Here is a 23,929-nt window from a genome sequence, read left to right as displayed (position 1 = left end):
AAGTATCAAGATAATAGAACTTATAACATAGTGGTTTCTGCAGTGAACAACAACTGTTACAATGTAAGATTATATAGACAGGCGCAGCATTGATTTTAGTTACAGGTGACAGCAATCTGCAGCTGTAAAGTTTTCTTCCTTAAGTGACTCCTTTAAAACAACAAATGTAAAACAAACTTTATACATACACAGGTGTTATACATACAAGCATTAGTAATGACTCATAGAAAGCAACTATAATCAATTTCAGTATACAAACCTGAGGGATGGAAAGAATCAGGTAGGAAAATAAACCTCGTTTCTTTTTGCGTAAGAATTTTCTTTGCTCGTTCTACAGGACCTAGATATACCCAAATTACGAAAAATGTCATATCTTCATCTGAATGCGACGCTTGAATGAAATGCTGTACTAAAGGAGAGCAAAGCAAATACCTGTTTGCATTAAACTATAGGTTGTTTTTTAAAAAAACATTAGATGGGCCTTAATATTTTAGGAGTAATGTTTTCTCTTCACATTCTGGTTCTGATTTCGTGGTACTCTTGGCTTGAGTCCATACCAGTGAATCTCTAGTGCAGTAATAATACTTATTAGTGCTGCGGTCCCCAGTCTTTTGCAGAAAACATTTCCTGAACCTTGTATGCTATGTCCTGTTTGTTCTGTAATAGCAACTTTTCTCATCATAAATTGGTTTACTGTTTAGGGATGAGATGAAAACCAATTTATACAGAGCAAGTTATGTACTCTTTTTTATATATTTCTAAATATGTTGTTTTGAAAGGCATCAGTTGACATGCTTAGTGTTTTCTTATTTTTTTTTAATGAGAACAACTACCAAATCTGAAAATAGAGTGCAAATTGCAAATACACATATTAGATGCAGAGTCTGCAAAATAATGGTGATATATAATGAAACAAATTTATACACAAATTGGCCAGTACAGACATAATCTTAGAGGGCAAGAAGATAATTTATATTGGTTATCTTCCAGTCTCCTCTTCAGTCAAATATTTCTGTGACAGGAATAGTAAGTGGATCACTAGAAGTGTGACATGAAGGATCTTCTCGCTCTGCTCACTCTCCTAGCTAGCAGTATCTGGAAAGTTCATTAACCGTTTTTGTTGTCCTTGGATTTAGGAAGAGAGTTGTGGTTTGCATGTTGTTCTCCTTTAGAAATGGCATGTATATTGTGCGTTTTGTTCGCTGACAGTTAGTTAAACTGAAGGTTGCTCTGCTTTATTTGAAGACATACTTCGTTTTTGTTTTATTCCATAATGTTGCGTGTTTACATATAGATTTGCTTCAACCAGTCTTTGTTCCACAAATCATAAGCTGTCTCACAGATGAGAAAACACACCATGACTCCCCACCCCCTCCCTGAGCTTGCTTTGTTTTCGAGCTTAATGAATGTCTGGGGTGGGGTGGCTGAACAAACCATGCTTAAGCAAATTTTATGGATTTGGACATAATGCCAAATCATAGTTAAAACAAACCATGGTTCTGTATCAACAACAAACCACAGCTTCACTTCATGTTTTGTTGGCAACTCCCATTAGCCTTTGGGCTGGATTGAATGTTCAAACCATACGTAGGCCAAACAAACTATGGCTTAGTGTTTGCGCAAAATCGCTCAGTATAGCTTACAATTCTTACAAACTCTTTAGGATGTCAGAAATTATGATTAGGCTTTTATTATTATTATTATTATTATTATTATTATTATTATTATTATTATTGTTATTATTGTTATTATTGTTATTATTGTTATTATTATTTATTAAAATGTGTATACTAGCTTTCATCCAAGGCTGGTTCTCAGGGTGGTTCATAACATGTCTGGTATAGTATGCTAAGGGTTGAGTCAGGCATTTGATGCTAAGGAGGCTGTCGATTAAGAAGTTCAGATGATCAGTAGAGAAGCTGACTCTGGAACAGAAATGCAGCCTGCTATGGACTGCGTTGTACTCCATCTGAAGTCCCATCGGGTTCAGGAGCTGGCATAGCTGCTCAATATCCAAATGGCTGTTGCAACTGGAAATGCCTTTGCCCAGCTTCAGCTGGTGCACAAGTTGCACCTGTTCCCTGAAGTACCAACACCTCCCACAAGAACTGGCCCAACAGTTGCCATTGATATTAGGCAGATGCCTTATTTTTTAGCATGAGCTTCAAACATTTTTGTTTAGGCAAGTCTACCCTAGTTTTTAATTATTTGTGTTTAGCTGTAAACTGCTTAGGGGTTTTGCTACAATCAAGTGGTATGCAACTTTTGTCACATAAGAAGAAGAAGCTGTGATTGTCACCAAAAGTCCTACCCCGCATTCTGTTGCCAAGGGAGTGCACTTGTCAATGACACAAAACCAGGGCTTTTTCAGTGACAGTACCCTGGTTGTGGGACTCTCTCTTTGCAGTTCAGCTGGTCTTGCCTTTATGGCTTTTAAGCAAGCAGTCCGGACCTTTTTATTCTGCCCAGCTTTTCTAGGTTCTTAAGTGGTTGTTAATTTTTCTCTCTTGATGTTGTTTCGTATTTCTGTATTTTTGTTGATTTGTTTTTTAATGCTGGGGGTGGAGTGAGTCTGGGGGAAAGCAGAGAGAGAGAGAGAGAGAGAGAGAGAGAGAGAGAGTAGGGCCACAGTTGCTGCATATGCACATCCCAGTAAACCATGGTTAATGGCTTGCTGTGAGCGTGTCAATTGCTTTCACTTCATTCTTTCTCTCTAGCAAATGGGAGCAGCAAACCATAGCCCTCTGCTTACTTTTATACTTGAACCAAGATCATGGTTTGTTGTTGTGCTCCTCACTTTATGACCAATAGTGGTCCCTTGTTTGTAAATGCAGCTATGCTGCAACTTAACTTAAGTCTCCCCTGGCTTGTGACCACAAGGCATGTGATACCTTCATCATCTTAAATACTGTGCCTTCTTTCTACAAATCTACTGATTGAACTATACAGCATGAGAAGAAGAAATACAGAATTTCCTAGAGATGACCTAAAGTATTTCTCCCCCCACTCCCATATATGAGAAAGGGAAATCCCTACTGTTTTCAAGCCTGTGGTATTGGAGCCTTCCAGGATTAAAAGCAAGTGCTGACTCTTATTGAAAAGCTGTGTGATCCATTCTTCCTGCAAGGCTGACTGTTTTCAAAGCACTGACACATTTATGTAGAGAAAAGCCATTCCTGGCTTACCTTGAGCTGTGCAGCAGGAAGTGGAAAGGGGTTTTAAATTGGGCATGGGAAGGGAGGAACATTGGTTTTCAGGGTGGTTGGGGAGATATTTTAAAATGTAAGGTTAGGTTTCAGAGATTTAGGATGAGAAGGAAGTCAGATGGGAAATTTAACACATGGATAGTCAAAAGGTAGAAAATGCAGAGAACCAATAATTTTAAATGCTCTTTTTGGGATGACTTTAGGTTGCTGACAGACCCATGAGTAAAAAGCTCCCCGGTTAAGCAGCTGACATTAATGGCGTTAGGGAGGGGTTCCTATGAAGACGTCCATTGAATGCTAATTGTATTAATTTCAAATTAATAGTATATTAATAGCATATATCACATAACTTCACTGCAGCTTTCAAGGAAACATCTGTGTGTTGGGTGCCTGGCCGTTTCCTCCTTAGAGTTGATAATGCAAAATGTGCCATTTGAAAAGAAATTAATTGAAAATCCAGAGGAATGCATGCATAACTGTCTGTGCTGCTACACGTGTGTACATGAGAGAGATAGACAGAGGGAATAGCAGAGATATATTTCAGTTTTGTATCTCCCAATGGTAAGATGAAGATTTTCCAAACTGTGGATTATAGCTACTTAAATTATGATGAGTGGAATGTTGAAAGCAGCTATAGTTGATACTGAAGCCTAGGAAATACTCTGTTGTGAGCTTAAAAACACAAACAAAGCATATTTTTATTTACTGTTCTCTTTCATTTGATGTCACTTTGTGAATTCCATTCTAAACTAAGTGTTCAGTGTTTGGGGAAAGATTTTCAAAAGCAAAAAGTGGCATTTACATCTCATTGAATATTGCTATGTCTCGCTTTGTCGCTGCCTGGGAAAAGCTGTCCCTTGGGTTTCATTCACATGCCGGCCTTTTAAAAGGTAATTGTACTTCCTGGCTACCAAATCCCTAAGTAGTTGCGGTGACTTTCCCCCTACATCCATAATTAATGCAATAGTGGCATATGCATTGCGGGTCATAAGAATATGTCACAGAACACAATATACTGATTCTGTGGGGCTGCTGCCACGAGATACTAGACAGTTGAACTTTCCATAGGCATGATTTACATGGTAGGACTTGCATCTGTCATTTTAGAAGTTCTCTCAAATGCCACAGCTCTTTCTGCTTAGAAGCTCAGATTGTGTATGCATGTGTTTGGGGACTTACCAGTGGGAAAGAAATTGTTGCCTCGTCCCTAACAAAAATGCTGCTCTACCTGGTATTTGCTAACCCTTGTCTCAGGCTAGTTCTAGGCATTTCAGGCAAATCACATTGCTGTGTCCCTTTGCATGCCCATCCAGATTGAAGGTCAAGAAGGTGCTGTGCTGAAGCATATTAGGGTTTTGTTACAGAGGCAGGGATAAAGACACACACAGCCTCAGCCCAGTCATATCTTTCCCCTTAAATCCTCTGCAACACAAGGAATACTGTGTGCTTGGTCAAGCAGTATAGCTTGATCATGTTTCCAAGTTACATGTTGATAAAATAATTTTGCCAGTGGAAACACAGCTGAGGCCTCTCTATCTTGTGACCAGGGACCACTTGCTCCGCTTTGAATTGTGCCCTTTGAGGATTGACTCTCTTTTTTCTGGCATGCCTCCTTGAACATGCCAATACAGGCAGAAATTCAACTAGAGCAGCTTTTCCTAGCAGGCCTTTTGTCTGGCTGCTTTCATGCAAGGGCTGCCAGCGACAGCAGCCCCAGGTGGGCAGTCTGGTTTTCCAAACCTCTCCCATAGGTATTCCCCAAATGTGACAAAATCCTGCTCAGCAGCTTATCTGGCATTTAGCGTAATGGTTAGAGCATACAGTCAGGGCTTGTTCCAAGGCAGTGGTAATTCCATCCTAGGGTAGCAAGGATAACTTTCTGGAGCACCCACCCACTTGCTAAAGGCCGTCACTGCTGAGGCCCTTGGATGTGGAGATATGAGCTCAGGTGGCTGCCCTGTAGATTTTTTCCATGGGGGTGCTCTTGTGGAATGCAGCTGTGGTTGCCACCCCCCCCCCAACTGAGTGGGCAGGGATCTGCAAGTGTGAGGTCTTAGCTTTGGCTCTGAGGCCCTGACCAAACAGATGTTGGGCAGGACTATGTTTTGATCTCTGTGGAAACTGGTGTTAACCTTGAGTAGGACATTGGGGTCTGGTTCCAGGAGCACTTGGTTGGGATAAAAGGTTCATAGCTCCTCCTTGGCTGAATTGATACGTGCCCTAATGAGATCGCCTGTGTCATTTAAAACTTTAGAATTTAAAATGACTCTCAGTTTAGCATTATGTGCAAACTAGGGATTTTAGATTTAAATAAGGAGCTATCAGTTAAGGCAGCTTCACATCCCCTGGTTTGAAGATGACTTGTTTAGAAACAGGCCTGAATACGCTGCAAGTCAGTGTCTGATTTCTTGGTAGGAAACGTGTGAATAATTTTGGACAACATGGAAGAATAAAAGAAAAGCAGATTGTACCTTTAGAGGAGAGATTTTCCTCAAGACCACAAAAGGGGAGGGAAGTGTTAAATACCCCCTCTGTATTGGTGTGATCCCTAAAATACCACCCCCCCAAATGCTATCTGCCTATTTAAAAACCTGCATGTTAAACTCAAAGGCACTTCTTTATTTAGGGGCCAGTGGTGTAAATAGTCTGTCCCTGTTTGACAGGAGTAGGACATAAAGGTAATCTTAAAACAAAACAACACAGTATAATTGTCCAATGTTCTGAAGCACAAGTATTGGCTATAAAGTATGCTCCAGGTTTTAGATAATTTATGGAGAAGCCGCTTGCTCTGTACAAACATCACTCATTCTCAGTCCAGATTTCACGTTGCTTGTGACACAGACAAACTCAAAGGTAAATATTTTACTAGCTGGTATAATTGAATTGGCCTTGAAACTGCACGGGGCTAGAAAACCTAACATTTTCAGAATTGGAAGGAAAAAACCACCCCTTTTCTTGGATTATACGATGTGTACCTGCTGTACAGTAACGAACAGGCTGTCAACTAAAGATTGCATTTGTGAGAATATGTATTTTCTCAGGAAACCTGTTAGATGAGAATGTGGCCACTTTTATTTCTACTTCTAAAGCATTTTTGTTCTAAATTACTTGGCAAACCCTCTCAAAGCTTCAGAATTTTAAAGCAGCTTGCCTTTCCATAGTATTTTCTTGTTTTCGTTTAAAAAATCTGATAAAGTAGATTACTTTGAGGACAGAATTCACACTTTCCCCATGAGTTCTGTGGGTTTCCTTCCCTCAAGTGCTTTCTTGCTATGAATGAGACATGATAGAGCAAACGCCCAGATGATCTTCCGTGGTGCATTCTAAGCATATTGCCATGCACAAGTCATTTGGCTGTGTTTTCTAAATAATATCCAGCCTTTGCCTCAGGGGGAAAGATGTGGATATTTTACAGGAGTAAGAAAGAGGAATTCACCATCACATAATAGGAACAAGCTACATAAAGAAACTTCTGCCATGAGCTCCCGTGGCTAAAAGATTAAATTGAAAAATATTGACTTATAGGTCACTACTTTAGTATACTTAAACATACAATAAATTAATGTGTTTTCCCGCTATCTAAAGCACATTTCCCCCCAGGGTATGGCCTTAGGCTACACTTAGTGAGTAACCCCCATTGAACTAAATAGAACCAAGTAAACATGCATGGGATTGTACTGCTATTGTTATTTCTGCCATATATTCATATGAGGGGATCTCTGCTGTTGCGGCACACCTTAGGTCACGCTGCCGCCCATTAGCAGGTCCTGACCCCACCAGTTGCAAAGCAGCAGCATATGTTGCCAGTAATGCCAGCGCACTGCTGGCCTTAAACAAAACATCAGTAGCCAAGGAAGGGCACTCCCTTAATGAGACTTAACTTTTCCCATAGCGGTTGGAAATTGCTGCAAATATCACTCTGTCTGGAGTGTGGCTGCAGGAGGGGCCATGCTGAGCTCAGCCCGCCCTCAGCCGTGCCTGTAGTCTTTATCTTGTATTTAATGGAGTATGAATCAGTGTGGCGGGTGTTTAATCAGCCACCTTTCGCCCCCTCTAACTGCTTGATGTGGAATAAGAAAGAAAAAAAAGGGGGGGGGGAATCCACCTCCACGGGGTACAAATGTTTTCTCTGAACTGTCTTGTGGCTCTTGATGGTTTTCCTTCTACATGCACCAGTGTTTTAGATAAGTTAAAGCAGAGAAAGGGGAGATAGACACTATATAGTTAAAAGGGGGGGGGGAAGCGTAGAGATTTAAAAATGCTAAATTAGTTTAAAAGCGGATTACATTGCCCTTTTCAAGATACAACCTAAATCTTTAGATTTCTCCTTGGCTTGAATAATGCTGTTTGACATTAATGCAGTCTTGCAGTGGCTTCTGTTCAGCAAGAAGAACAAGAGGAAACTCTGCCATTGCGAATATCTGTTAAGGAATTGATTGGTTGCTGAAGTGGAAACGGCTTGATATACATCTTGTGAATTTCTATGGGCGATATTCGGAGGGCCATCTGGAAAACAAAGTTACATTTTTTAGAAGAAAAATGTACTCACAGCAGGGGAGGGAGGAGATGGGAGCATAATAAAAATAAATAAACGATGTCAGAGGGGTATGTGAGACCCTCAACTCAGAGTGGCTTTGGTGATGAGTCAACTATTCTTTTTCCACTGTTGGATTGTGCAAATAAATAAATTAAAAAAGTTGTTTGGCTGGAACTTGTTTCCAAAAGCTGGTATTTGTTTCTAGGCTAGTTTCAGAAAATAGCATTTTTTGAAGAAGCATTTTTTGTGAGGAGAAATATGGCTTCAATAGCCAGCTCTGTGAGAGAAGCTTTTTATTTCTCTGTGTCTAGTGGAAGTCACACAGACACAAAATGATTCTAAAATTTAAACTTAAAATAAAAATTAAAATTGCTTTCTCGTGCCAGCCAGAATTGTCTGTGTACAGTCATACCACGGGATACAGCCGCTTCAGGTTGTATTTTTTCAGGTTACGGACCGCCGAAACCCGGAAGTACCAAAACAGGTTACTTCCGGGTTTCGGCAGTCGTGCATGCGCAGAAGCGCTAAATTGCGCTCTGCGCAGAAGCGCCAAATTACAACCCACGTATGCGCAGACGCGGGTTGCGAACATGCATCCCGCACGGATCACGTTCGCAACCCAAGCGTCCACTGTACTTAACTATGGCAACAGGAGATGGTCTCTTTGTGTTCCACTGAAGTGTACTACTCGAGGGGTAGGCTGTGGCCTTGAGAGCATGATTGGTTTGTGTAAACAGGCAATGTCTAAACTACACTGAGGGTTTCTGCAAAATGCCAACGGAAGCTACCTAAGGGCCAGCTTGACCATGAACCTATTGTGAAGGTGGGGCGAGTGGTCTTCATGGCATTTGCCTGATAAAGGCGCTCCACTTTTGCAACTCCCACTGCTCTGTAATATGGCTGGCACCTACCCTTTCTGCAGTGGAATGCTCTCCCCAGGGAGGCTCACCTGGCCACTTCATTACATATATTACATATATTGAGGTGCCAGGCAAAAACATTCCAATCTATTGCCTTTTAAACTGAGTGTAGGTTTTTTTTATTGTTTTGGTTTGTTACTATGTTAAGTATTTTGTGTTTTTATATTGTAAAATGTGATCCTTGGATGAAGGGCAGCAAGAAATTTAACAAATATTTTTTTAAAAATAAATAAAAAATAGCCACCACCTAAAGACTTGGTTATTTGTCCTGGCTTTCAGTAATATCTGGCACCGATATGAATGATTTTTGGTTGTCTGGTTGTGACTTACCTGCCTGGCTTTTAATAACTGTGTTGTGAATTTGAAACACTTTTAGTAAGTAACCCTTCTGAAGTCGCTGTGCAGTGAAGTTGGGTAGGAAATGTTTTGAATGGGTTTATATTTTTTAAAAAGCTTGATTGCACAGCATGTATTTAAGCCACTTTTGCAGCACCATAGCTGAATCAACTTTGAGTAATGTTGCAGTGATGCAAATAAGATTTGATGCTTGAGCAGATGATGAAACATTCAGATCCGTGATCTTATTTTTAACTCTGCACAGATACACTGTGCCAACAGCATGCCAGTCTGGACAATTCCAGTTTGCCCATCATGTGAGTGCCATTTAGAACAATATGGGATATCGTGATAAGAATTTCATGACCAGCTTGACTTTTAAGGATCCAACTTATTGGAAGCATTTCTCTTTTTTTTACTCTTAAAACATTCAGCATGCTTTCATGCGCAGCCAAAAAAGGAATTGCTTGAACTCAGCTGGAGGACAAGGAGAGGACAGAGGGTGAAGAAAGAGCTGTGAGTGGAGGGTGGGCTTTTCCCATCCTTCCAACCCCATGAGAAACTCAACAAACTTGCTATGGCCCATGCCCCCCAGGGGTTCCATGGATGGGGTGGGAGGACTGGGCACAAACAATGATTTCCCCAATGCAATAAAATAAATGCATGCAAAATTGTGTGCTTGCATTTCCTGGGAAGGGTTTCCATCAGCTTTCATCAGATTCTCAAAGGGGGTCTGTGACCACCTCCAAAAAATGTTAAAAACCACCGCTATAGAGTCGTCTGCTATATATGCATGCCTGTATTTTTATATTTTAATTAGCTGATTATAAATTATTAAAGCTGTTCAAATAAAGTTTTGTAATTTAACACTGGCATCGAACCAGTATTCTTCTGGGTCAGAGAAGTGTTTTTTGGTCCATGATGTGATTACATATTAATGACATTGTTTCCCTCGGAGGCCTCTGTTTCAGTGGACACAGTGGATTGGATCCAGAGAAAATGGGGCAGTAGGGGAGCCAAAGAAAGTTGACTTCCCTGCCCTTTCTTCCTCCCCACCCTACCATCCCTAGCTCCACACAAAGCCTCCCCTAAGGATTGGGAGTCCTGCTGAATTGGAAGGTAGCCTGGGCCAGGAAGGGAGGCAGTCTTCAAAATCAGACTGAGGCAGTACGTTTAAGCATCCAGTATTAAACTTTATGCAGCCAAAATGATCCCGTGAACTCCCAAGTGCACAAACCCTGACCACTCGTTAAATTGCTCTATATTTCATTGGTCTTTGCATTGTAGCAATCCTGGGAAGAAGCTGGTCATTTCCATTTTAAAAAAACTGGAGTTCGTTCTCCCACGTGGTAACTTTCTTTCTTTCATCTTTTTGTTGTTGCCGCTGCAGGTAATTAAAATCAGGGAGCACTGCAATTGCCCAGCTTTGCCTGGACAGGATCCACGCTTTGCTTTCAAACTGGCCAAGCAACAAATTCTGCAATCGTCTAAAAACGAGGGAGGCCCAAACCTCACTCACGATACTCTTTACAGAACAAAGGAGAAGACACACGTGGACATAGTAGCTGGGAAATAACTCTGCAGGTGAAGGCAGAAATACTTCATGGATTAACGTTATCCAAATTCTCAAGGCAAGTACTGTGCTCTTCAGGAAACTGCTTCGGAAATTTGAAATGGCCAGACTGACAGACAGTGCTATTACAATTTATGGCCACAATTTTTGACAGTGATGTGCCTCTGGAACTCGGCTCTTGAATGGATTTGCAGAAGAATGCTTCACATGCACAAGGAACACGAGGAGCAGTTTCCGTGATGGAAGAGAACAGGAAACCTCTGTCTGCATGGGGGGGCGGGGCGGGGGTATTCAGCAGTGCCCCAGATGGCACTCGTATACATACTGCATGTATAACCAGGCTGCAATAGCAAATCCTCTTGTACACCGAAATGCTAGTCTGACTGTCAGAACTATGTCTTTTCCCAATCATGTTATAATCTCCTCCACCCCCCACCCCCATTTCCCAATGGATGTCTCAAAGGGATGTCCAGCTGAGTGTGGTGGGGAGGGCAGGGAGGGCTGCATATTGGAAAAATGGAAGCATTGCTTCTGTCTAAATGTTATCCAAGGGCAGTTCTTGCAATGCAGTTTTAAGTTGTATCCCCAGGCTCAAGTTGGATACAAATCTGTCCCTTTGTCGCAAATAATGAAATAGTATCCCTTACCTGTGTAAATCCTCTTGAATTTGTTGCAAGCTCAGTTAGTTTTGTCCAATGATATTTATAAAATATTGGTAAGAATTTGCTGCCTTTTACAAGGATCAAGATGCAATAAACTGACCAGTGGTCTGGTTCAAATATCACCTAATTGGTTGACCTGCTGTTGGGATTCCCTCTCTTTGTACAGATTGAGTCAACATTTCACTTTGAAGCAATCCCAAAGGACTGTGGAGTTAACCTCACAATGTAAACATGTTTGTAAGGCACAAGACAAAATTTTATTGGATAAAATCTGACATACAGCACTAAGGAGTACGGTAGATTATTTGTCGGTGTCATTTAAGTAAACAGAATACCACTTGGAAAGGTTAAATTAGTTACAGTAGACTTTGTCCTGGTCAGATCAGTGCTTGAAAACCCAGTGATTGATGCTCAAGGAAACTCCCTGGAGTTGGATGATGTGCTGTGAGGTGCCTGCTAGTGATTTATAAAGCAGCAAGGCATGCCAATAAAGCCACATAGTCCAGACTCGTTGCTTCCCCCCCCCCTGGTTCCTTGGGTAAATGTTTTGAGGCATAGCTTCACTGATGTCTCTTACTGGACCATAATACTCCTTTGCTCCTTGTTGTCCTTGCAGAGTTCCTCATTTTCACCACATGTTCCTGTTCTCCTGCATATGCCTGCATTAAAGTCTCAGCCATGGTTGCTAGACTGCATTTTGCTGCTATCCAACACTGAAACAGTTCTCTGAGTTCTAGCCTTTCTATGGACTGCAGACTACTGGGAAATATACATCCCCCCCCCACGTTTGCTTACTCTGGAAAACTGAAATTCCTCGACTTCATACTGAAGAACAAATATTAAATAAGAATTACTTGACACAGTACACCAGAGAAAGGCCCATGGCTTTCCAGCTTTGGTCAACAGCATGGTCCCATAACATTTAAAAGTTATTTGTATGTTCTTATATGAAAACCTGGGGAAATGTGGGGTGATGGAAGCTTTATTCCCCCCCCCCCACCCAATGAAAATGTGAAAACATGAAACAATGCCACATACACAATATTTTGGCACAATAGTTCTTCAAATAGGGCTCCCTGGTTCCATGTCCCCACTAATTGTAGAGCACCGCAGTGCCACAACTCTTATAGTCACAAAATCTGCCAGTCCCATAGATGCCAGCTCAGATCCTAATAGGATAGTGAAGAGGGCCAGATGAGGCTTCAGATCGATCTCAACTTTTAAGGGAGGAAGACTATCTTCCATTACTTAAGAAAGCTAGGGGTTGCCCCCTGTCACCCCTTCTGCTACCCAACAAGCCTTCAGGAGGCCAGTCTCTCTGCCATCTACCATTAGATTGCAACCATAGTCATGCCCACTAATTTCAGTGGGTCTTCTCTGGGTCTTACTTGGTTGGGTTTCTCCCATACTCGTGGAACAAACTGAAGGAGATGAAAAGCTGCTTTTAATTATTGCAAAGACTTCCAGTCTTCTGAAGTCCATGAAACTCAGAATTGGCAGCTTTGGCTCTTTCATACACTGCTTCAGAGAAACAAAAACTGAAACAATCAACATGAACCTTCAGTCGCAGAACCAATAAGACTGCAGTGTTTTATTAGACATAGAGATGGAATCTGAAGCAGTCACCTTCTTAAGGGCAGAGCTGCCTTGTCTTGTGAGACAGTACAACACCATATTTTTGCTTTTAAATTGCCTCTTTGTTTTGATTTCACTAAAAGAAAGCATCCAGTATCGACTGGACAAGTGTGAACTAACAAGCTCGTAAGTTGTAGTTTGTTTACTGACTTCAGCTGAAGAACATCAGCTCTCTGAGCAGTGCCAACACCTACCTAATTTATCTTTATTTGTAGGAGGTATTTTCAAGGTTGGCTCTGCCTCTGATTGCCAGACCTGATTCTTTGTGTCTTGATTTAGTGCATACTGCTCCTAAGCCATGTATAGATCAGTATGCAAGATGCCGGCAACAGGTAAATCTCACCTTGACCATCTCCTGCCATTTCATTCTTTTTTTATTATTTTTTTTTTATTTTATTATGAAAAAGATACACAGATTACAATATATTACAAATATTACAAATACAAACATGCAAGAGAAAAGTACCATCAGTTAAAAGCAGAAAATGAAGAAGGAAAGTAAAAAAGTAAAAATAGAAAAAAAACAGAAGAAAAAAAAGAAAAACAAAAATACCAAGAATACAAGTGCTATTGACAGAGCTTCCGTCCAGCTCGGTCTTGGAGTTACCAATTCTTATATTGTTACTACAGTTTTGATAATACAAATACACACCGATGGTTTCAGCTATCGTCTACTGATAAATTATTTAATCCCTGGGTGTTTTCAAAATAAATTAAAAATTTATTCCAATCGTTTTTAAGTTTGCTCGAGTCGTGTTGTCTTATTTTTTGTGTTAATCTCGCTAACTCCATGTATTGGTATAGCCTCAGTTGCCACTCTCCTATAACAGGTAGGTCAGAGGTTTTCCATTTTTGTGCTATTTGAATCCTCGCCGCACCCATAGCATATTGAAAAAAAGTTTGGTCTGTTTTCTTTATTTCTTTACCAATCAGCCCTAAAAGAAACAACTCGGGGATTTTGGGGATGTTATACTTCAAGATTTTTTTCAGTTCGTCATGAATTTGCGTCCAGAATCCTTTTATTACATCACAGGTCCACCAAATGTGAAAGAAGGTCCCGACCTTATCTTTACATCTCCAACAGGTGTTATCGGCTGTTTTATACATTTTTCCTAGCTTTGCTGGGGTCAAGTACCAGCGGTAGACCATTTTCTCTAGATTTTCCCGCAAAGCTACGCACGCTGAAAATTTTACGCCTGTCGTCCAAAGCATTTGCCATTTACTGTAGTCTATGTTATGACCAATGTCTTTCTCCCATTTTACCATAACCCCTTTCACCCGATCTTCCTTAGTGTCCCATTCCAATAATTTTTTATACATTTTTGATAGGGATTTACTATTACTTTCCAAGATTTCTACCTGAAACCATGATTTTTTTTCCTTCATGCCCAGTCTCTTATGTTCGCCCCATAAGGCGTGAATCTGGTGAAAGTGGAACCAGTCTTTTATTTTATCTTTCAGTACCTCATAAGGCTTCACCCTCCATCCTATTTCTGTCTTTTCTAAAATATCCTCATACGTACATTTTTCATCTGCCATATTTATTTTTTTTATTTTAATAATATTGGTTGGGGAAAGCCACCATGGGGTACCTTTCTCAATCAGTTTTTTATACCTCTTCCACACTTCCAACAATGGGCCTCTGATAATGTGATTAGAAAATCCTCTGTGGACCTCCCCCTTATCTTGCCACAGGTAGGCATGCCACCCGAATCTTATATTGAAGCCCTCCAAATCTAGGAGGTCTGAGTTTCTAAGGGTGGCCCACTCCTTTATCCAGCAGATACAGGCTGCATCATAGTATAATCCAATATTTCATTTCATTCTTTTTATTTGTAGTGACAGGAGATGTTTGTTTTTTAAACAGAAAAAATCGGAAATTTGGCCACTGTCACATAAAGTAAACAGAAAAACACACACTATGATAGTTCTCCTCGCCCCCAGATTTGTACAACGTCTTATTCATGTTGCAGGTGAATTGCTGTAGAGCACAAAAGGCAACTAACTGCAAAGGCCTTTGTGAATGTGCAGAGTTTTTACTTGGTTTTTAAAGTCACTCAGCATCCCAGAAAGCTGGTGGCACTACCAAGAATGCCTTGTTCCTAGTATGGCACCTGAGAAAGTCAGTTCTTGAAATTTATTGTGTTGTCAGCTACATACTGAGGAGGCTATTGTTTAAAGGCCCCAAGCTGTTTACAGTTGTAAAGGTGACACCCAGCACCTCCTAAAAGGGAGCATGGAAAACGCCTCACATAATGCAGACTGGACAGTGCTAAAATAATGTGCTCAGTCTTTTCCAACAATCAGATAGCTGCATTTTGGTCCAGTTGAGGTTTCTGGGCATTTTTGTGAGCTTCCCCAGGTAAACTCTGCTACAGGAGTCTAGTGAGGAAGTTAGTTAAGCATGAATAACTGGCTAGGTCTGGCCTTTCCAGGGAAAGACATGGCTGGTGGTGAGAGCTGGGTGAGGGTACCATCTTAAATGGATGAGGGAGGAAGAAGTGCCTATACATAACATTAAACTTCTAAATAATGTGTGTTCTTATGTGTGCTCTTCCCATTTTCAGAGGCTTTTAGTACCTCTAGGCAAGCTTCCAGGTATATATTTTATTTAAAAAAGGACTTTACATTTCTGCAATATGTGTTACTCTGTGTCCTCAGAGTAATTCCAGTCTTTACTGCTCTCTGTGGTAGGATTCAATTGTAACTCGTGTGAATGAGCCATTACTGTTTCAGCTTCGAACAGGGGTTGGCAAGGTTTACCTCACCTGGGCCAGTTCACTCCAGTGAATGGGCTGGATCGCATGCATGCATGAGCATGCACAGCCACAATTTCCGGCGTCTGAGCATGCACAGATGCGATTTCTGGCACCGCGCACTGCGTTGCACCGAGCCAGTTTAGCACAGCGCACGGGGAGACTCATTGAGTGGGCAGCTCAGTTCGGGGGCCGGTTAAACAACCCCTGTGGGCCGCTTGTGGCCCATGGGCCTTAGGTTGCCTACCCCTGGCTTAGAAGATGGACATCCCCCTACAAAGAAAGAAGCAACAGGCAAGTTGACCATAGCCTTATTACAAGGTTTAGCATTTCACAGTTGCCTGCATACCCTGTGCAGCTTCTGTTTGAGTATTTGTTTGCTGGGATCAGACTAGAATAATAGAATTGTAGGATCATCTAGTGCAGCCCCTGCAATGCAGGGCCCTCTTGCCCATTTAAGAGTCCCCCCCCCCACTCATGGTTCAAAGAACATGTGGAGGCAGCAGAAGTGGCTATGCTGCTTTCCCACCAGAAATTGCACTTTTTGACCTAAAGGTATTTGTGTCAGGCAGTGCTTGTTGAGAAAATGAAACAAATGACAAAGTTAACCCCTTTCCTGGTCCCCAATCTCAATCTTTGACCTCCCCCTACACTTTTCCTAGGGCTTGTCCCCACCGGGCTTTGGTGACGATGTGTTCGAGGCCATTTGACCTGTAAAATCAACTTTCCTTAAGTACCTTTGCTACTTCTGTCTTCTTGCCAAAATAAATTAAGAGCCTTGTTATGTTCCGAAAGCATGAAAAAGCCTTTAGCAAAACTAGAAACTATCATTTTGACCCTTAAATGGAATCACTTCTAAAATCCCTGCTAAGGAACAATCACCTTGATTTATTGCAATGCATCTCCAAGGCACAATAAAAAGCAAGAGTTGCCATGTTGGCCCATAAGAAAACAAAACCAAATCCTCCGTTACTTTGCTTAGGTTCCACTAAAGTGCCACAAAAATAGTAGCAAAGCTCTTTAGTTCTCTGGAATTCATCAGGTGAAATATTAGTAAGTGGAATGAATGAGGAAAAATAAAAAGCAAGCAAATAATAATAATAATAAAATGGCTGGATGTTTAAGCTCACTTCCAACATGAAGACTGCAAATTCAATAGGAGTATCCAAGGTGTTATAGGGATCAAGCGCACACTAGGGGAGTGGCCTCTCTCTCTCTCTGTGTGTGTGTCCAAGAATCCTGTCTCTTACAATATTTGGTCTACACAGGATGCCCACAGTTGCTTGCAAGATTAACCAACATAACCAGAAAGTTTTGAGAAGAGAAGACTCCCTGGTAAAGACCCTGATGTTGGGAAAGACTGAGGGGACAAGGAGAAGGGGACGACAGAGGACGAGATGTTTGGACAGTGTTCTTGAAGCTGCTAACATGAATTTGACCAAACTGTGGGAGGCAGTGGAAGACAGGAGTGCCTGGTGCACTCTGGTCCATGGGGTCACGAAGAGTTGGACGTGACTAAATGACTAAACAACAACAACAATAACAAACCAGAAAGTTTCAAGTAGCCATTAAATTTGAAGCCTTGCTGAATTACTTTCTCTTTGTTCCTGTATAAGATCTTAGTAGTACTTGGTTATGTGACCTGTTTGTATTCAGTTGCAGGTGGAAGGGATAAAGGATTTTCTGTGCACCCAAAAAGGAAGAAGGAAATTGTTGTACAACAGAATACTTTGTAAAATAACACACAACTTGACAAAACCCAGCTTAAGTGCAGTGAAAAATAATGATGATTTTGAACTCCTTTTAAATCCTTGGCCATCACTGCTTGGTGGCCAGTCAGCCCACTTCAATTTCAATACCTACTCTTTTAAACAATTTTCTTAGATGTGCTGGCGGAGTGCATTGGTGATGTTTTCCTCCTTCGCTGGCTTCTCTGTTCGGTGCTGAGTTTTAGAAATTTGTTTTATTTTTTGTGTAGCAATGTAAGAATCATTTTACCAGGGGCTACAGGAAATTTAGCAAATACCACAAGAGGTCTAATAGCACAATAGTGGCCTCCCCATATAAATATAGCTCTGCAATAAAGCAGCGCCATTGCCACTTGCTAATGAATGGCCCACAATAAGGCGATTACCAAAGCCTATTATTGGCTTTCTTCAAAATAAAAACTCATTGCATTAGAGAAGCTGGCTATAAAACTTGCATTGCTCACTCATTGTCCGGTGTTCTTAAAAACTTTAGAAGAAGAGTGGAGGGACAAGTGGAGAGACAAGCTGGGCTACACTTCCCATCATCCTTGACCATGGCTCATGCTGGCTGGGCCTGATGGGAGTTGGAGTCCAACACCTTCTGGAGGGCCAAATGTTTTCCATCTCAGAATTAGATCTGAACCAAGGTATTCTGACCCTGGTATATATGGTATATATGAGCAATTATGAATTTCAGCAAGCAACAGAACAGCCGTGATGGGAAATGGATGACAAGAATGGAAGATGGCAACTCTGTTCTTCTTTTGGCAAACTGCTTGGAACCTTGGCAGAATCACATGAGACATTGGTGCCTGGGTTGATAACAACTCGATGGCAAGGTTAAAGAAAACATTATACCTAAAAAAATGCCAAAGATAACAACAAGGGCATTATAATGGATGTGGAATTATCAATACTGTTTTGTTTTGAAGAAAAATATTGGAATATGGCAACATGACCATGACTTTTGAACATGTCAGAAAATCAGGGGGCCTAGTTAAATTTTGGACACACCTGTAGTTTGCATTTTGTGTGGGTTTTGCCTATTTATGCGACGAAGTTACCTGAATTAAATATAATGAATGAATTACCTAATTAAATGAAATTAGTTGAATGAAATTACGCATGAAATGAAATCTTCCATTGTGGTGCCTACCATGTTGAGATTAAGTGGGTGAGCTCTGATGTTGAGAGCTTTTCTGCTCAGCCAATTGTCTCCTGATGGTTGCTACCAATTCTGATAAACAATTCCTGTGTGGTTGTTGTTCTTAATGTTTATTTTATTCAATTTTAATGTATTTCAAGATTCCTGCATTGCAGAGGGTTGGACTAGATAACTCTCATGGTCCCTTCCAACTTTACAATTCTATGATTCTATGAAATATACATAAAAGGTGGAAAATTCTGTGCTAGTTCCTGATCAATAGAAAATGTCTACAGAAAATCATTCCCCCTTGTTTCTTTCTTGTTACTGCCTATTCATCTCTTCTTCATGTGCTCCCTCCATCCCCAGATCTGGCTGGATGATTATGAATTTTATTCCAATATGCAGGTATTCTAGGAAACTTAGAAATTCTGTTTCATAACTAGGTAGGCTAGAAGAAGAGACCAACTCTTCACTCAGTGTGGCAAACAGAAAGCCAAAGATATTTATTTAAATGACTCCAATTGATTTGTCAATGCAGTTATAATGCTGTTCTTACTATAACACTATTCTTATATTATTTTCTATGCACCATATAGCTATCTTATACCACTTTCTGTGCCTGTTTTGCTTCAAAGGTCATAATATCTTCCACATGAGGGTAATAACATGTGTACAACATTACACCGATGGATTTGTTTCGGTTACAGCCTTGGGTCTGTGCTCTTTAATAACTGGTTATGCTTTACTCCCTGAACCACTGGGTTGCTGGTCTGGAAATGTGAACCTGTATTAAATCACCAAATTTAACACAAGTTACGGTGAGACATTGTCCATGGGGCAGTTGAATGTGTAGGGGACAAAATAATAGGAGAGTGGGAGCTCAGGTAAGATGAGGAAAGGCTTGGGTATAGATAAAGCCTGGAATCTACCGGTAAATAGCACAGTGATTTATACAGAGTGAGGATTTTTTCCATATTCTGTCCCCACCCGTATATCTCCATTTTCCTCTACAGTCCCACGAGAAACACCCGTTTTCTGTAAGGTAAGGACAAGCAATGCGATGCTACAGCACCATCAGGTTAATGAGAAGGGAGGATTCGAGCTCCATATGGTAGCAGCAAGAGCAACTGACAGTTGTTAAATGTGCTGAGTGCCTGACAAGCCTGAAATACACCCAGCAAGATCCCAACATCCTTGCATCCATTTTGAGAGGTCCAGTACGTTTTTGACTTCTGTTTCTGAAGCAGCAAGAGGCATCTCCAGAAAGCCCACAGAAAGCCGTGATTTCTATCCTAAATATCAAACGAAAGTTGGTCACAATGAATATTTCTGTGCCTTTGACGGCTTAATTTCTAGGACATCTCTGTCAGATTCCATTCAGCTCTCATTCAGCTCTGTCTGCCAGTGTGATCCTCCTGCGATTCCTCCAAATCACTCTTTCTTACTCATGTTGTAGCCTGTTTACCCCATTATCGGGTAGTTGCTGCGAACAATGTAGCACTTAGGTGGCCTCTGCCCTCCTCAAACACTTCCTCCCCCACTGTCTTCTGCATTTGGTTTAAAGCTTGAGGTAATTAAATTTCTCTCTTTTTCCCTCTAGCAACATTGATCTATATTGGATATTTAGACTCCAGAGAATCAAAGCTCTTTATTCCTGCCTGGAATATGTTGCCCTCAGATTTATTCCCTACGTGCATGGAATAAATGAGGAAGGACTAATGTACTGGAGTCATAGCAGCAAGATTTGTTAACCACAAGATGGCAGTTTGACTGCCTCGGCTAGACTTTTGTAATTGATGCATCGAAGCAGCCTCAGATTTTAGTCTGGCTTTGGCAGAGGAACCTGAGCATCTTCCTTTGGGGCTTTTAAATGGTTTTAAAAGTGAGACTTGGCTTTCAGTATTAAGTCTGCCATGTTCTTGGGGAATGCATTGTATGGGACATAGTTTATTTCTGTTGGCCTGTATATTTCCGGGAACTTTTCAGATCCGCTCTTGCTTCATCAACTGTGAAATGTCTGTAGGTGATCTGTTTGTGCATAATTACACCTGCCATTTAATAGAAGATTGGGAACATAGAATAACTGCCTTCGATTCACATATCTCAAGAGATGTGCTAATAACAGTAGGGTAATTATAAGTATATATATTTAAGTATTCCAGGACATTGGAGTTAAAAGATAATATATTAAGAGAGTAAGCACCATGGTATACATGATTTTAGCCCATGTTGGACTTACTCAGAGTAGGCCCATTCATATTAATGGGCATGGCAAACTTATGCCCATCATTTTCAGTGGGTCTACTCTGAGTGAAACTCAGTGGGTCTTGTTTCCATAGGATGGTGTTGGATGTTAGTCTTATTTTCTCTAAGGAGGGGATATACTCCCCTTTCCAGTGTAGGAACTAGGCTCTTTTCGTCAACTCCCCTGTTCTCCTCTCCCACCCAATAAAGTGAGGAAGTTGAGTACAACCATTCTGTAGCAAGTCTTCCAAGGTCATCCAATACATGGGGATGCTGTATCAAGCTGCTGTCATTGGGTTAGGGCTAGTATTATTCCTATCCTGACCATGAGATCAAAAATGCTCTCAAACAAGTGGCTCAGACTAGGACGTGTCATGGGTGCTTTTTGTTTGTTTAACTGCTACTACTTTGGTTAAAAAAGAAATGGCACTCAAGACACTTTCTAGTGTTAGCTGCTTGCTTCAGAACAAAGGAAGAAGAGACCTTGAAGGGAAACTAAAGTGTTATAAAAGCCAGGCACAGAGAACCTGCCTATGCTATTTATTCACTCAAAGTGATTTACTCTACCAAATGCCTCTTGAAACTTAAAGGTTCACAAATCCCATCATTTGGAAATGACAGTAGTTCAGCAGACGGGTATTAGGGTTTTCTTGTCCACCATATGCTTGTGTGTTTTAAAGAGAGTTTATTAGACTGTTTATAAGTATTTTGAAAAATTCTAAACTGCTCCTTCATCCAGAATGGATTCTAGTGCCCTGTTCTTAAAAATCAAATTCCAATACAATATTAAAGCAATGACACACATAAAAAATCAAAACATCCCACACCGAAAACTGTACAAGCAGCAGTGCACTTTAAAAAGCTTAGCTTCCTTAGCTAACTTGTGAAGCCCAGAATATAGAAGACACAATTTTGACATGGGTTCTCGATGAAGGGAAAAAGCAAACAAAAGGAGTAATTCAAGAAATACACTGAAATACTGCTGGGATGGTTTCTTTCATGCCTGTAGCTTTCCCCCTATATTTTCAATGTGATGATAATTCCAGTGACAAATGTGGAAGACAAGACACAGGTGGAAATTTATAACTTGCGGCCCCAAAGGACTGATGGTCCTTTAAATGAACTACCCTTAAGAAAGTACTCCCTTATACTTTATTTTTTAAAAAATAAAAAACCCACAGAACAAAACCTTCTGTAGAACAATTGTGGCAGTTACTGTTCCTTTCATAAATGGAGTCTGGTTGTGGCTGTTGTGTCTCCCGCCTCCCCTGCCATTTTGATTTACACCACTGCTTGGTTGAGTAGAAGTCTTCCTCTTATTTATGACAGTAACCGAACTTTGTACTATGGATTTAATTTGGGATGTGAACTAAAATATTTTCCTGACTTTGGGTATAATCCTTCACTGTTTGCTGGCATTCTTGAAGATGAGATCTGAGCGAGTGTTTTAAGGAACAATCTCTGAGGAAAACTCCTCAAATTACATATGTATTCTGGATGAATACATGTTTGACTCTGAGTAGCGCACAGTAAGATGAATCTATCCATCATACATGTTTAGTGTAAAAACCTATATTTGCTTTTCTTTCTATCCGTACAGATTCGATCACCATAGCTGGTTTGTCATTTGCTAAATACATGGGCTCAGCTCTCCGCGACCCCAGCTCATCAGTTACCAAGTGAGCAGGCTGTCATAGAAGCTACGCATATCATTTATTACTGTCAGGTATCCAGAGATCAGAATCTTCCCAGAGCTTCTTATCCTTTGATGGCTTGGAAATAGAATGACTAGGAAAATCTTGTGCATGAGAATAGCAAATGCGAAGCCTGAAATCCTGCAGGAGTCGGGCCAAAAATAGGGTTGGATAAGCTTGATTTAATTTCAGTTTTGCAACCTATTCTGTCGTTTAAAATTTGCTCTGCATAATGCATCTTGGCTGTTTCCGGGAAAACCTAATGTAATACCAACGTTTCAGTAGGAACAGGTTTGGCCTCCAGAATGATTGAAATGGCCTGTAATCACAGAAACTGGAATGTAACTTGCTTCTGAGAGGCTGTGGCTGTATCTATGGTGGGGGTCGTGAAATATTCTGGTTCACCTTGTCCCTGTGTCCCTGGAGAGTTGGGATACATCATGTGGAAGAAAATGCACACATCTGAACTGCTCCTTCATTGTAAGGCGTTGAACTAGATGACCCTTTGTATCCCTTCCAACTCTCTACAATTCTATGATTCTATGATTACTGGATGCCCATTGATAAAAGTTGATTTCAACTTTGGCTGGAATTTTATTTACGCAGATGTTCATTCTTATTTATATAGATTTAGCCATGCTGGTCTCCATAAGTCCCTCAAAGTGATTTACAGAATAAAACAATAACATTGTGCCATATAAGAAAGGAATCAAATACAGTGGTGCCCCGCAAGACGAAATTAATTCGTTCCGCAATTTTTGTTGTCTAGCGAATTTTTCGTCTTGCGAAGCATGAAATCCCATAGGAATGCATTGAAAATCAATTAATGCGTTCCTATGGTCAAAAAAAGTCCAAACAAAGCCAAATTTGGTACAACAACAGTTTATTAACTGCTCTTTAAAGTCACACATACTGTAAAGAGCAGTTCAAAAATTGAAGGGAAAATAAATTAACTTTATAAACAAAACATGTCTTTGTTTTTAGACAAAGAAAACAAAGTCGCGAGACGTTTTTGTCTTGCGAAGCAAGCCCATAGGGAAATTCGTCTTGCGAGGCAAATCAAAAACGGAAAAACCTTTCGTCTAGCGAGTTTTTTGTCTTGCGAGGCATTCGTCTTGCGAGGTACCACTGTACCATTATTAAACATTAATACAAGCAGTGCATTAAAGCTGGAAAACTTAAATGTTCATAGGACCTAATTCCTAGGGGCCAAGGTACCTTCACCCCCCATAAAATATTTGATGGGGCCAGACTTCCCCAAATTTGATGGACAGACAGCGCCTTTCAAATTGTGCATGTGTGCCGCATCTTGTGATCAATTATGTGGGGTGGGGCTTACCTGCCCCCCAGTATTTTATTCATGTTGGCACCCCTGTAAAGGTAACAGAAGACTTGGCAGAAAAGGTCTAAATCAGAAACTTGAATTTAACTCAGATATAGACTGTGCGATAGTAAAGGAATTGCTGCTATA

The 23,929-nt window shown here is 40.8% G+C and overlaps 1 protein-coding gene and 1 long non-coding RNA gene across 2 annotated transcripts in view; one reads left to right on the top strand and one right to left on the bottom strand.

Moving 5' to 3' along the window:
- OMA1 (OMA1 zinc metallopeptidase) overlaps positions 1-11,356 on the top strand; it is a 31,671-nt gene extending 20,315 nt beyond the window's left edge. The window contains exon 9 of the mRNA XM_083510344.1: positions 10,390-11,356. Coding sequence (XP_083366470.1) covers positions 10,390-10,575 — 186 coding nt within the window. The 3' untranslated portion in view covers positions 10,576-11,356. The remainder of the gene's footprint in view (positions 1-10,389) is intronic.
- Positions 1-23,929, bottom strand: part of LOC310710045 — a 98,490-nt gene that overhangs the window by 47,450 nt on the left and 27,111 nt on the right. The window lies entirely within an intron of this gene.

This window comes from Podarcis liolepis (assembly GCF_965112155.1).
Source record: "Podarcis liolepis genome assembly, chromosome: 6".
Lineage (NCBI taxonomy): Eukaryota > Metazoa > Chordata > Lepidosauria > Squamata > Lacertidae > Podarcis > Podarcis liolepis.
This window is presented reverse-complemented; position numbering and strand designations above follow the sequence as displayed.